General features: G+C 48.9%; 1 protein-coding gene across 3 annotated transcripts in view; it reads right to left on the reverse strand.

Moving 5' to 3' along the window:
- Positions 1 to 299: 299 nt before the first annotated feature.
- Positions 300 to 14,791, reverse strand: part of GLYR1 (glyoxylate reductase 1 homolog (Arabidopsis)) — a 55,671-nt gene continuing 41,179 nt past the window's right edge. For 2 of the 3 annotated variants that reach the window (XM_011961348.1, XM_011961351.1), the window contains 6 exons: positions 10,819 to 10,929; positions 10,022 to 10,123; positions 8,840 to 9,002; positions 8,377 to 8,556; positions 7,924 to 8,048; positions 300 to 2,393 (listed from right to left, as the gene is read on the reverse strand). In XM_011961348.1, the coding sequence (XP_011816738.1) occupies positions 2,319 to 2,393; positions 7,924 to 8,048; positions 8,377 to 8,556; positions 8,840 to 9,002; positions 10,022 to 10,123; positions 10,819 to 10,929 (756 nt within the window). In that variant the 3' untranslated portion in view covers positions 300 to 2,318. The remainder of the gene's footprint in view (positions 2,394 to 7,923; positions 8,049 to 8,376; positions 8,557 to 8,839; positions 9,003 to 10,021; positions 10,124 to 10,818; positions 10,930 to 14,791) is intronic. The other variant, XM_011961350.1, reaches the window with a different exon arrangement.

Genomic DNA, 14,791 nt, shown 5'->3' on the forward strand with positions numbered 1-14,791 from the left:
GCCTGGGGCGGCCGCTCGGGGGCGGAGCTCCCGTGTCGCCCCCAGGCTATGATAGGGCGAGCTGCTCCACTCGCGCTCACTGATTGGCCGGCAGGACAGTCTGTCCCCGCTCCGCCTCCCTATTGACCCGCTTGGCCTCCGTTGGTCGCGCTTCCAACCCCGCAGCGGACCTCGCCGCCGCTCACAGGTCCGTCTCTCCCAGACGCTGAGGTCCCGAAAACCCATCGCGGCCCCGCAGCTGCCCTCTCCTCCCACCCATCTCGCCGAGGGCGAGGGAAGCAGGACTCCTGTGGCACAGCTGTGTTACCAAGAAGTGTTTTATTTTTCTTGCAGTAGCTTTGTTAATTGCACAAAATCATGTTTTGTTTTTGCCATTTAAACATTATCACACAATCCTATTCTGAAAGACAAATGTTCATTAAAAACAAAGCAAAAATAAAAATTCACAACCTTAATTACCTAGATTTGTCATTTAAAGGTTTAAAGAAAAAAAGGGAGGGGCTTTCTTACAAGCTTTTTCACAAGTGTCACATTTTCTCCTTAAAAGGGAAGGATTTCAAAACAAAGGTGAAATAGCTTAAACAGAAATATTCATAAAAAGGAACTTTACAGAATTGTCAACAATATTAAGACAACATTGACTAACCGGTTTCATTACCGCATCTTCCCCCGCCCCCACCCCCAGTGTGTCCTGCCAGGACTAGAACAGGCTTTGTGTTCAGACAGAAATGCTTCAAAATCCCAGTGAAATGAACTGTGCTAAACACCCGACAGTTATCTTCCCTGCCCTCCCCCACCTCATCTTCTGCAATCCTCTAACCCAGGTTCTATCTGTGAAAGAGGCCAAAGCTGTGAGGGGGGAAGGACCCCGCCCCAGTGTGGCCACCTTATATATAATTATATATTCCATCATAAATGCTGGCCTTCCTTCTGCAAATTATGATTTTGGAAAATCCAACCCATGCAGTGGGATAAAAAACTGACATCCCTTGGGTGACTTGTTTTTTTGCATCATCCCAAGCCCCCCATGGTCCCCTATCCAAGGAGATATGTAGGGCCTTGAGGATGTCCCAGACCCACCTCGGAGGGCCAGTCAGTTCAGGTAGGTCAGGCCCAGTTCTCTTCCCTCCCGACAGACCCCGGGCCCGGGCAGCACCGAAGACCATGATGCTGGCTGGAGTGAAGACACTTGTTTCCGTATCAAGAGCTGAGCCTAAGAAATGCTCATCGCTGGTCAGGCTGGGTCTGGGCCAAAGAAGGGACAGACAGAAAGAAATACTGTCTCCACAGGAGGAAGAGGGAGAGGAGGGAGGATGGAGAGTGGTGGGCATGCAGGGGACTCGGCAGGGCAGACTCCAGAAGGGGGGACCACTGGGAGGGGACCGAGGTCAGAGTGGCTCTTCAGAGCCAGGTGAAGAGTCTGGGGCCTAACGGAAACAGGAAGGAGCGCCCCCAACCCCCACTCCTCATGGCTCATCACTAGTGGCCCTGAGGACCCCCTCCCAAGAGCTGGAATGCAAATCCAAATACTAGAACAGCCCAAGGAGGAGCGCCGTGGCAGTGGCGTCTGGGGCATGGCTTCGAGGCGGTGAGGGCCGGACCTCCAAGCTCACCTGCAGGCCGGCTGCTTGCTGCACTCCCTGGAAAGCCAGGGGCCCCATCTTCTCGGGACTCTGCCAGTCTCTTTTCAGTTCACAAAGGCGTCTATGGAGCGCTGGGTGCACACTGGACGCTTAGATGTAAAAATCTTTCTCAGCTCATCACCTGAGGTTGGAGGGCCCCAAGGGACCCTCTGTCTGGAGTCTGTACTGGCTCATCTGGGCCCGAGGCCTCTCCCTGCAGGGAATCCAGTGGGGATGTGGACGTGACTACAGGCTCTTCGCTCTGGGGAAAGCTGTGGGAAGGCTTCCAACTCTCGTTGCTGATTCTAGTTCCTTGACTGGAAGGGGTTTGAGATAAGAGAAGCTCGGAAGAAAAAAAGCCAGGCAGCAGTTTCTGGGCAGCTTCTATCCAGGGGCGAGAGTCTGTGTGTGTGTGTGTGTTTGTGTGTGTGTGAACACACAGCCACCTCGTCCGGGGGCCAGTGCCCAGCTCAAGAGCTTTCCCACAAGCCAATCCTGCTGACACTTGTCCCCTCCCCAGTGGCCTCAGGGGAAGGCTGCTGCTGTGTGCTGTGCTGATGGCAAGTCTCAAAGTCTGTATAAAAGGAAATGGAGACAGGTGGGCTGGTCCAGAATGAAGTCCCAGGCCCCCGACCCAATGTGAGGAAGAGGGGGTCAGAGGGGGGATTGGAGGGGTGGGGGCGGGGTGTCGACAGCTTAGTGTATATAGGCTCGGTACACGGCGGACATATCGTTGTCGGACTGGTCTAGCGCCTTGGCTCTTTTGTACACCTGGAAAAAAAAGAGATGGCTCAGTCTCTGGCCCCAAAGCTGCCTTTAAGACCTAGATCTGATTCCTGGAGGCAGTGCTGGATGAGGCTAGCAGGCAGTGCTGGAGCTCAGGTTGTCTAGGTAGGAATCCTGTTTTGACCTTGCATGAAGCACCTCTGTTTCTCTGGGCCCCAGCCACTGTGCTTCTTGCTCTGGGAGAGGGAATAGTACCCAAGGGTTCTTGTGAGAATGAAACGTACTATGGGATATAAAACACTCAGCATTGGCCGGGCACTGTGCCTCATGTCTGTAAGGCCGAGGTGGGTGGATCACCTGAGGTCAGGAGTTCAAGACCAGCCAGGCCAAAAAGGTGACGCCCCATCTCTAATAAAAATACAAAAATTAGGGCCGGGTACAGTGGCTCACACCTGTAACCCCAGCACTTTGGAAGGCTGAGGTGGGTGGATCACAAGGTCAGGAGATCGAGACCAGCCCGGCTACCATGGTGAAACCCCATCTCTACTAAAAAAAAATACAAAAAATTAGCCGGGCATGGTGGCCTGTAATCCCAGCTACTCGGAAGGCTGAGGCGGGAGAATAGCTTGAACCTGGGAGGCGGAAGTTGCGGTGAGCTGAGATCGCACCATTGCACTTCAGCCTAGGTGACAGAGTGAGAATCCGTCTCAAAAAAAAAAAAAATAGAGACCGTGGTGGCGCGTGCCTGTAATCCCAGATACTCAGGAGGCTGAGGCAGGATAACTGCATGAACCCAGGAGGCAGAGGTTGCAGTGAGCAGTGAACCGAAATCACATCATCGCACTCCAGCCTGGGCGACAAAAGCGAAACTCTGTCTCAAAAAAAAAAAGCATTCAGCATTATTAGTAATTTAATAATGTCCCTAATGTCCCTTCCTGCAGATCACTCTCCAAAGCCTTTCCATGTTATCCTCTGGGCTGTTGTTCTTACTATTCCCTCTGCATGGAATGCTTTTCCCTCACTCAGTTATCATTGGTTCTTTCTTAGCTCAAAGGCCTTTGCCAACCATTCCAAATGAAGCAGCAGCTGCACCCACCACTTTACCCAGTCATCTCTGTCTTTTACTTGTATTTCTTACACTCTGAAATTCTGACCTTTTTAACTGCTTATGGGCTAATTTTGTAACCGCTTCCAGTTAAATGTAAGTGTTCCTGGGAGGGATGGAGGGAGCTGCACACCAACATGTACTCGGAGTGCAGAACTCGGATTGAGCCACCGCGCCCGGCCTTCTCTTAATTTCTTTAAAATACATATGACTGGCCAGGCGCAGTGGCTGATGCCTGTAATTCCAGCACTTTGGAAGGCAGAGGTGGGCGGATCACAAGGTCAGGAGTTCAAGACCAGCCATGGCCAACATAGAGAAACCCCATTTCTACTAAAAATACAAAAGTTAGCCAGACGTGGTGGCGTGTGCCTGTAATCCCAGCTACTCAGGAGGCTGAGGCAGGAGAATCGCTTGAACCTGGGGAGGCGGAGGTTGCAGTGAGCTGAGATCACGCCACTGCACTCCAGCCTGGGCAACAGAGCGAAACTCTGTCTTGGAAAAAAAAATAAATAAAAATACATATGACTGCTTTAAAAATCACAGTGTTGCCTGGTGGGTTTAAAACAAGGGCAGATGAGGCCGGGTGCGGTGGCTCACCCCTGTTACCCCAGTACTTTGGGAGGCCGAAGCAGGTGGATCACCTGAGGTCAGGAGTTCGAGACCAGCCTGACCAACATGGAGAAATCCCATCTCTACTAAAAACACAAAATTAGCCAGGTGCATGCCTGTAATCCCAGCTACTTGGGAGGCTGAGGCAGGAGAATTGCTTGAAGCTGGGACGTGGAGGTTGCGGTGAGCCAAGATTGTGCCACCGCACTCCAGCCTGGGCAACAAGAGCAAAACTCTGTCTCAAAAAATAAATAAATAAATAAATAAAGGCAGATGAAACACTCAGGACCCACCTATACCTCAGAGTGAGAGTTCTCATACCTGTGGTGCTTCTGCCCCCAGGAGACATCTAGTAATATCTGGAGACATTTTCTGTCACCCGAGGAGGACTATGTCACAGGCGTCTGGCAGGTGGGTTGCCCAACATCCTGCAGTGCTTGGATAGCCCCAACACACAGAATGACAGTAGTGCCGAGGTTGAGAAACCCTGCCTTAAAGGATGAGGGAGGGGGAAATAAATGCTTCTATGCGGTTGCAAAGTTTTTACATTTAACGGGAAATGGTACAAGATTATCTTTTTTTTTTTTCTTGAGACAGGGTCTTGCTCTGTTTCCCAGGCTGGAGTGCAGTGGTATGATCACAGCTCATTGCATCCTCGAACTCCCGGGCTCAAGCAATCCTCCTGCCTTACCTGCCTCAGCCTCCCAAGTAACTAGGAATAGGGTGCTCACCACCACGCCCAGCTAGCTTTTGTATTTTTTTTTTGTACAGATAGGGGTCTCAAACTCCTGGGCTCAAGCAATCCTGCCTCGACCTTCCAAAGTGCTAGGATTACAAAGATTACAAGTATGAGCCACTGTGCTGGCAAGATTAACTCTATTTTAAGGATTTATATTGTAATCTGTAGAATAACCACTAAAAAATGAACGTAAAGAGGCAAAGTAAAAAAGAAAATAGATTAATGAAACTGGAATTTTTTTTTCGAGATGGAGTCTCGCTCTGTTGCCCAGGCTAAAGTACAGTAGCGCAACCTCCACCTTCCAGGTTCAAGCGATTCTCCTGTCCCAGCCTCCTGCGTAGCTGGGATTACTGATGCCCGCCACTATGCCTATGCCCGGCTAATTTTTGATATTTTTAGTAGAGACTGTGTTTCACCATATTGGCCAGGCTGATCTCGAACTTTACCATTTTGTCAGGCTGGACTTAAACTCCTGACCTCAGGTGATCTGCCTGCCTCAGCCTCCCAAAGTGTTGAGATTATAGGCATGAGCCACCGTGCCCAGCCGAAACTGGAACTCTAAAAAGCAAGAAAGGAGGAACAAACAAAAGACAAAGGCAACAAACAGAAATCAAATGATAAAAACGCTAGCTCCAAATCGAACCACATATCAATACAACTACTAAAGGTCAATGCACCAGTTAACCTTAAGAACCTGAACTCTGAACTCCTAACAGTACAGAGCCTAAGCTCTGAACTGAAATGGCTGGAAAGCACCGAGCTGCATTGAGAAAGTAACCTAAAAACTCTGCTTCCAAGCCAATGAATCCTGCAGTCAGGGTGGAGGCAACTTGGAAGTCACTTCAAAGAGCAGCTTTCCCAGCCCAAGCCACATGAAACCCTTGGGAAATAACTCTAGTCAGAAATGAGCTTTCATCAAAAAAGACTTATAAAATACATGGGGAATTCTACTGTCCAGAGAGAATCCAGAGGTCGAATGAATGGGGGGACTTGAAATAGTAATGTAATCTGAAAGAGTCATGAAATAAGTACGCTGAAATGTTGAAACAGACAAGAGACAGAAGTCAGAATTTAGGAACAAGGCTGCACGCGGTGGCTCATGCCTGTAATCCCAGCACTTTGGGAGGCCGAGGCGGGCGGATCACTTGAGGCCAGGAGTTGGCAAAATGGTAAAACCTGGCCAGTCCAGCTTGGCAAAATGGTAAAACCCTGTCTCTACTAAAAACACAAAAATTAGCCGGGTGTCGTGGTACATGCCTGTGGTCCAAGCTACTCAGGAGGCTGAGGCAGGAGAATCACTTTAACCCAGGATGCGGGGGCTGCAGTGAACTGAGATCATGCCACTGCACTCCAGCCTGGGCAAGAGTGAGATTCTGTCTCAAAAAAAAAAAAAGAATTCAGGAACAGAAAACTACACTATGAAAAGCCAGGTGTCAAAAGAACAGTACTGGTTGGGCGCGGTGGCTCACGCCTGTAATCCCAGCATTTAGGGAGGCTGAAGTGGGTGGATCATCTGAGGTCAGGAGTTTGAGACCAACCTGGCCAACATGGTGAAACCCTATCTCTACTAAAAATACAAAAAGTTAGCCAGGAGTAGTGGCAGGCACCTGTAATCCCAGCTACTGGGGAGGCTGAGGCAGGAGAATCGCTTAAACCCAAGAGGCGGAGGTTGTTATGAGCCGAGATTGCACCATTGCACTCCAACTTGGGCAACAAGGGTGAAACTCTGTCTCAAAATAAAATAAATAAAATAAAATAAAATAAAAATCGTGTAACAGCTGACAGTCCTTGAAAAATACAGCTGCTGTTTCGCAGTGCCATTTTTATTGTAATCATATGGTAAAGACAAATGTTTTTCAGTTGTTTTTTCAGATTCAAATTCTATGAACACGAGCTAAGAAAGCAGAACTTCTACCCTAAAAAACTTTTCAAAAGTGTATGTGAAGCTGGATACAGATGTGCACGCCTGTAGTCCCAGCAACTCGGGAGGCTGAGGTGGGAGCATTGCTTGAGCCTAGGAGGTCAAGGCTGCAGTGAGCTATAATTGCACCACTGCTAAGACTGTGTCTCAAATATAAAAACACATGTATAAGTGCTTAAAATGTCATTTGAAAAATGCTAATAGACATGCTAATTAAAAGGCAGATACCATCAAAACGGATAAAAATCCAAGCCCCAATTACATACTGTCTACGAAAGACATAATTTAGACATAAATAAGAGAGGAAATGCATGGAAAAATATACATATCATGAAAACAATAAGCCGGAGAAGGCTGTAGCTGCTTTCTTTTGCTTTTTTTTTTGAGATGGAGTCTCGCTCTGTCGCCCAGGCTGGAGTGCAGTGGTACGATCTAGGCTCACTGTAACCTCCCGCCTCCCGGTTTCAAGCAATTCTCTGCCTTAGCCTCCTGTGTAGCTGAGATTACAGGTGCCTGTTACCACACCCAGCTAATTTTTTGTATTTTTAGTAGAGACGGGGTTTCAACATCTTGCTCAGGAGATGGAGACCATCCCGGCTAACACAGTGGAATCCCAGCCTGGCTAACATGGTGAAACCTCATCTCTACTAAAAATACAAAAATTAGCTGTGTATGGTGGTGCGTGCCTGTAATCCCAGCTACTTGAGAGGCTGAGGCATGAGGCTGAAATCACACCACTGCACTCCAGCCTGGGCGACAGAGTGAGACTCTGTCTCGAAAAAAAGAAAAAGAACAAAGAAAAGCTAAACTAAGTAGAGGGAAGGAACTAAAAAAAGAAACTGGGCCGGGCACAGTGGCTCACGCCTGTAATCCCAGCACTTTGGGAGGCCAAGGCGGGGCAGATCACCTGAGGTCAGGAGTTCGAGACCAGCCTGAACAACATAGAGAAACCCTGTCTCTGCTAAAAATACAAAAATTAGCCTGTGGTGGTGGGCACCTGTAATTCCAACTACTCAGGAGGCTAAGGCAGGAGAACTGCTTGAACCCAGGAGGCAGAGGTTGCAGTGAGCCGAGATCGCGCCACTGCACTCCAGCCTGGGCGACAGAGTGAGACTCCGTCAAAAAAAAAAAAGAGAGAAAGAAAGAAAAAGAAACCGAAAGGCCTTGGGGCTTGGCCACATCCTCTGTCAAGCTACCCTACCTCGTTTGCTGCAGCTGCCATGGGAGTCGGATGGTTGACCGCATCACCCAGTGCGATGGCTAAGCGGAGATCCTTCTGAATGTATTTCAGGTAGAAATCAGGTTTAAAGTTTCCTTGCAGGATATCTGAGGAGAAAAAGCCAGTATCAGACAAAAGTCAAGGAGCTGAAATTAAAAATCACCTACAGTCCATCAGGTGTCAATACCTAAAACGTATTCAGGGCTCCGTCCCACACAGTCTAGGCCTCTTGGCCTCTCCCACACCCTTAGATACCTGAGGGCTGGAGCTCCCAGCCTATATCCCCAAATCCCGCCCACTGTGTTTCTGAACCTCCTCGGGCCAGGGTCAGGGACTGACTAGAGAGGGGCATCTTTCATGCTCACCGAACCCCTGACCTAGTCCCCCGTTCTAATCAAACACCAAAAGCAAGAAGAGGGGCCAAAGGCAACTCACTTTGGCACTTCTGGTCCAGGAAGATGCTGGCCAACTGTCCCTGATTGAGGATGTCCAAGAGTGTCTGCTGGGACTGGCCTGTCACCTGGGCCAGGGTCAGCCCCTCGGCGATAGTGGCCATGAAGCTCCCTTGGACCATGTTCACGATCAGCATCATCTTGGCTGCGTTGCCCACTTCACCTGCCCAGGGCAAAGACTCACGGTCACAGCCCAAGAATGCCACAGACAGGGCTTCTCTGCCCACCCTCACCTCTGCTCAGACCCACCTCTCTCCAGGGGAGGCCCCCTTCACCTGCCCCCGACAGACTGGCTCTTCCTCCTTCCACGCACTGACTATGCAGGTGAAAGGAAACCTTCCCTGGGGCCCCCGGCAGAAAGGCCGTGTGGGACTGACGCTGTCATCAGTGTGATACAGAGGAGATGTGGCCCCAGGCTCCAGGCCTGACGGGTGCAGGCGTGTTACCTAGGAAGAAGGAGGTCTTCCCCATCGCCTGGAAGCAGCTGCTGCAGTCCTCGTATAAGCCCCTGTCTCCAGCCGCTAAGATCACCAACATCCCGTCATTAGATAGCTGCTGATTCCCTGAGACGGGGGCTTCCAGAAAGCGCCCCCCCCTGGACACAATCACCTGGAAAGAAAAGTCACAGCTTCTGGAGGCCTCCTCTCCCCCAGCGATCTCTGGGCAGGACACAAGGAGTGTTGCTGAGTGGCCACAGCTGCTCATCACACCTTCCAGAGCTGGAGAAAACGCCACCCATACCAAGGTCCTATAGCTGACACCTGAACTCAGGAGCTAACCACGTGCAGGTCAGACAGGCCGAATCACAGCAGTGATGAGACGCTGGGGTCTCCACACAGGCATCCAACTGACTTGGAATTTCTTTCTCTCTTTTTTTTTGAGACATAGTCTTGCTCTGTCGCCCAGGCTGGAGTGCAGTGGCGCAATCTGCTCACCGCAAGCTCCGCCTCCTGGGTTCACACCATTCTCCTGCATCAGCCTCCTGAGTAGCTGGGACTACAGGCACCCGCCATCACACCTGGCTAGTTTTCTTGTATTTTTAGTACAGACGGGGTTTCACTGCGTTAGCCAGAATGGTCTCAATCTCCTGACCTCATGATCCACCCGCCTCGGCCTCCCAAAGTGCTGGGATTACAGGCGTGAGCCACCATGTCTGGCCCGGAATTTCTTAGAGACCAACGACTAGAACCTGATGCGACCATGTCAATGGCTCAGCTGAACACACACTACCCCTGTGGATGCTGCCCTCCCCTCAGAACATGTAGGTCCCAACTCCCACTCCCTTATTTGGGCCAGACGCTCAGGGAGGAGGGATGCTTTGCCAGTGCCAAATGCAGACAGCTGCTCAAACCCCAATGCCAGGCAAGCGGCCTGGGTTGCTTCTCATCATAAGGCTGGCAGCTAGCTCCAGGACTTGATGCCCATCCCAGCCATGCAGCAACTGCCCATGGCTGTTTAGACTAGCTGCAGTTTAAAGGTGGAGCACGGGATAGGCTAGTCCCAAGGCTACTCGCCTCTCCTCTTCCCTCTCTGGCTTTGGCTCTAGAGTAATTGCCCACTCTTGCAAGCCTGGGTCTTGGGCTCTGATAGAAAAGATGCTGGAGAGCCAGCCCGAGGAAGGCTGCTACCTGCGCCAGCTCAGTGACTGTGTCAGCATCCACTGTTGACATGTCCACGTAGCACTTCCCAGGGCGGATCCCTTGCAGCACACCACTGGGGCCCAGCACCAGCTGTGGGGACATAAGGGAGAAGCAATAGCCCAGGCTCCCAGGCAGATGCTCAGGAGCCCTACAGACCTCAGATCAGAATCCTGCTGCTGTTTTGGCTCATTTCCTGATTTTTATCAAGCTGAAAACGGAAGAACAATGAAATAAGCAAGGGATAGAAAAGTACTTCCTGCATGCTCCCATTTATCTTTAAAAAGAATATATGTGAGTGTGTGCATTTCTTTTTATTAAAAAGAAACCCATTTAAAAGAATGGTTTATTTATTTTGGGGGCTTCTTTGGATTTACTTGGATTAGGCTAGTCACCAGTTTAACAAGATGACTACCGCACTTGAACTTGTAAAATATACAAATACAGCGACAGCTAAACATAGAAACCTGGCACCTGGACCAAAGGCACACTCAGCCCCAAAGCTTCCAGTTCAACAAGAACACATGAAGCCTGTTCAAGACGAATTTCAGCAGAGACTCCAAGGGCCCTAGGAAAACCCAAAGAAAGGGTTCATTCTTTGATCTGAATTAAAGGAAGTCTGTATTCAATTAACGCAAACACCCCTCACAATGGGAGATGGCCCCTGATGGGAAATTCAGCCCCCTACATGTGGACACTCACTTGGTGTGCAGGGGAAGAGGGGAGGAGGCCAGCCAGCAATCCCGGCTGTGACCCGGAGTCGCTGAGGGGAGGGAGGGGGTCCTTACGTCCTTGGCCGCCTTGGGATCCGACACGCAGGCGAAAGTGATGTCACAGGTTGAGACGACTTCAGCGGGGGTTCTTCCCAGACGGGCCCCCTCCTGGATGAACAAATCACACTGCAAAAGTCACAGATCCTAACGTGAGCTGCAGGCAGTGCACAACAAACATGCCAGCCAGGCCAGAGAAGTGCTGACCAGGCCTCCTGGCAGGCCTCCTAAGGCAGCAGGCTGAGGCCGGGAGCCTGGGTCATGGAGACAGGAGCCCAACTTTTGAGGAAGTGCATGGGGCCTTTTACCAGCCATCTTCAGTTTTTGCATGACAGGTGCCTAGGATGATGAACTACTTCACAAGTGTCTGCTGAAGGTGTGCGGTTTCAAGAATGGGATGTGAGCAGTACCTGTCCCCAGCCCCTGCTGTGCTGTCCTGGCTGTGGCCTTGAGCTATCAACATTTTGCTGGGAACATGGGGCTGTGGCTGGGACCCTTTCGCCTGGTGGCCATTACTTTTTGGGATGTTTCTCAACACTGTTGTCAGGTTAGTAAGACTTCTGGAAGTGCCTCAAAGCACTAACATTTTGGCTTTTTTTTTTTTTTGAGACAAGGTTTTGCTCTGTCACCCATGCTGGAGCACAGTGGTGCAATCATGGCTCGTTGCAGCCTCAACCTCCTGGACTCAAGTGATCCTCCTGCCTAAGCCTCCTGAATAGCTGGGACTACAAGTGCATGCCCCATGCTTGATTTTCTTCTTCTTCTTTTTTTTTTGTAGAGACAGGGTTTCACCATGTTGCCCAGGCTGGATGGGCCTACTATTTTATATCAAACTTTTAATAATTTTTATGATTCACATTTATCTACATTGTTATCTTTCATAATTCTGGCATAATTACGGTTTATAGTGGTTGACTGCAGAACACTTCACTGAGAGATATACTGTGATTTACCTAATGGCTCACCTGCAGTTTGACACTTAGCCCGCTTTCAATTGTAAAGTGATATCAACAAACACCTTTAGGTATAAAATTTTTCCATGTTTTAAATTTAGGTCTCCACAAGTAAAATAAAACAGGTTCTACAACAGTTTTAAGGCTCTTAACAAATGTAGACAGATGACTTCCCAATTAGACGACGTCACTTCATAAAGAGCACCAGCAAGCTCTATTATGCCAGCGCCGAGTGTGCAATTTAAAAACTACAAATAAGGCCGGGCGCGGTGGCTCAAGCCTGTAATCCCAGCACTTTGGGAGGCCGAGACGGGCGGATCACGAGGTCAGGAGACCGAGACCATCCTGGCTAACACGGTGAAACCCCGTCTCTACTAAAAATACAAAAAACTAGCCGGGCGAGGTGGCGGGCGCCTGTAGTCCCAGCTACTCCGGAGGCTGAGGCAGGAGAATGGCGTAAACCCGGGAGGCGGAGCTTGCAGTGAGCTGAGATCCGGCCACCGCACTCCAGCCCAGGCGACAGAGCAAGACTCCGCCTCAAAAAAAAAAAAAAAAAAACACTACAAATAAGTGCCCATAAATATATGTAAAATTCTTCCTACTTGATCATTTAACCAGTCAAAAAAGGCAACTTTTTGTTTGATATATTTTAATTACTCCTGATTACTGAACCTTTTTTATGCCTTTGTTTCCTCTTTTGTGAGCAATTTTTTTGTCTTTTTTTTTTCTGAGACAGCCTCTTGCTGCTGCCTACGTGGGATTGTAGTGGTATGATCGCAGCTCACTGCAGCCTCTACCTCCTGGGCCCAAGAGATCTTCTGGCCTCAGCCTCCCAAGCAGCTGGGACTTTAGGCAGGTGCCAGCTCACTCGGCTAATATTTTATTTTTTGTAGAGATAGAGTCTCACTATGTTGTTCAGGCTGGTCTCAAATTCCTGGACTCAAGCAATCCTCTTCCCTCAGCCTCCCAAGGTGCTAGGATTATAGGTGTGAGCCTATTCTCACATCTAAAATTAGGAGCATCCAGCTAATTTTTTTGGTCTTAATTACCAAACTATGTGTTTAATAAAATCAACATACTACCCTTCTATCGTATTTGCTACAAGTACTTCTAGTTGGTAGTCCTTTCAATTTTGTTTATTTTTTGTTGTTGAGGAGTATTATCAAAAAAAAAAAAATCAACTGATCTTCTTGTGTGATTTTTATTGTTTCTAGATTACAAAGATCTATGTTAATATTTATTTTCTTCTGGTTTTCTTTTAAAAAATTAATTCTGGGCCAGGCACAGTGGCTCATGCTCGTAATCCCAGCACTTTGGGAGGCCGAGGCAGGCAGATTACCTGAGGTCAGAAGTTTGAGACCAGCCTGGCTAACATGGTGAAACCCCGTCTCCACTAAAAAAAACCAGAAAATTAGCTGGGTGTGGTGATACACAACTGTAATCCCAGCTACTGGGGAGGCTGAGGCAGGAGAATCACTTGAACCAGGGAGGCGGAGGTTGCAGTGAGCCGGGATTGTGCCATTTTTTTTTTTTTGGAGACGGAGTCTTGCTTTGTCACCAGGCTGGAGTGCAGTGGCACGATCTCAGCTCACTGCAATCTCCACCTCCCCTGTTCAAGCAATTTTCCTGCCTCAGCCTCCTGAGTAGCTGGGACTACAGTTGTGTGCCACCACACCCAGCTAATTTTTGTATTTTCAGTAGAGACAGGATTTCACCATGTTGGCTAGGATGGTCTTGATCTCCTGACCTTGTGATCTGTCTGCCTTGGCCTCTCAAAGTGCTGGGATTAGAGGTTTAAGACACCGTGCCTGGCCGAGATTGCGCCATTGCACTTCAGCTTGGGCAACAAGAGCGAAACTGTTGTCTCAAAAAAAAAAAAAAATTAATTCTGTAGTTAACTTGGGATATATTCGTATGTGGTAGGAAGTAGGATCAGTATTTTCCCAAACTTCTAATTAGTTGTTCAGAATCAAACTCACTGACCAGTCCTTTATTATGTCTTACGGATCAGAGGCTGTCTCAGGCTGCCCAGTCCTCACAGAGCCTGGTGCTGCCTGCGGCCTTTTAGTGACATAGCTTTACATTATGTCATCACCTTTGCTTGGGAGGGTCCTCCTCATTACTCTCTTTTCTGAAAATCCAAACTCTGTTTCTTGCTACTCTAAGAGAACCAGTGAATCATTTTTACCAAAAGCCTTTTAAAAATTCCATGGGAATATCATAGGATCAAATGGCTTTTTAAAGATAATCTTTACCAAATATGTACTCTAGATGTCCTGGTTACCCTACCCTCTGGCAGTAGCAGGATCTCAGAAGGATATCGTCATCTCAGAATACCCTGCCAGTGGGGCCCTTGAGATCTCACTCCTGACAGGTCTCATAGTGCCAACCAAACGCCCAGCACCTGAAGCCCAAGTATCTGAGTGTATCCTTAGTGCCTCTCTCCTCCAGACCCCTTCACCTCTCTAACCACTTCCCTGTTATACTTGAAAAGAACATCATTCCAGTGAGGTGAATTTTTACTTTGTTTAGAATATTTTTAGGTTTAAATCATGAGTTCCAATACTCCCTTCAGCAATCACACCTCCTTCCAGCTCTTATCGCTGCTGTATTGTTCACAGGGCTCCCAGCAGCACCTTCCTGTGCACATGTGGGCATGCCCACCCCTTTCACAAACACATGCTCAACCATACCATGTGAATTTTTTTTTTTTTTTTTTTTTTAGGCCAGGCGTGGTGGCTTATGCCTGTAATCCTAGCACTTTGGGAGGCTGACGCAGGCAGATCACTTGGGGTCAAGAGTGAGACCAAAAAAAGAAAAAAAAAGAGTTTGAGACCAGTCTGGCCAACATGGCGAAAACCCATCTCTACTAAAAATATAAAAATTAGCTGGGTGTGGTGGTGGGTGCCTGTAATCCCAGCTACTTAGGAGGCTGAGGCAGAAGGACTGCTTGAACCCGGGAGGCAGAGGCTGCAGTGAGCTGAGATCACAGCACTGCACTCCAGCCTGGGCAACAGAGCAAGACTGTCTCAAAAAAA

This window comes from Colobus angolensis, unplaced genomic scaffold (genome assembly GCF_000951035.1).
Source record: "Colobus angolensis palliatus isolate OR3802 unplaced genomic scaffold, Cang.pa_1.0 Scaffold55, whole genome shotgun sequence".
NCBI lineage: Eukaryota > Metazoa > Chordata > Mammalia > Primates > Cercopithecidae > Colobus > Colobus angolensis.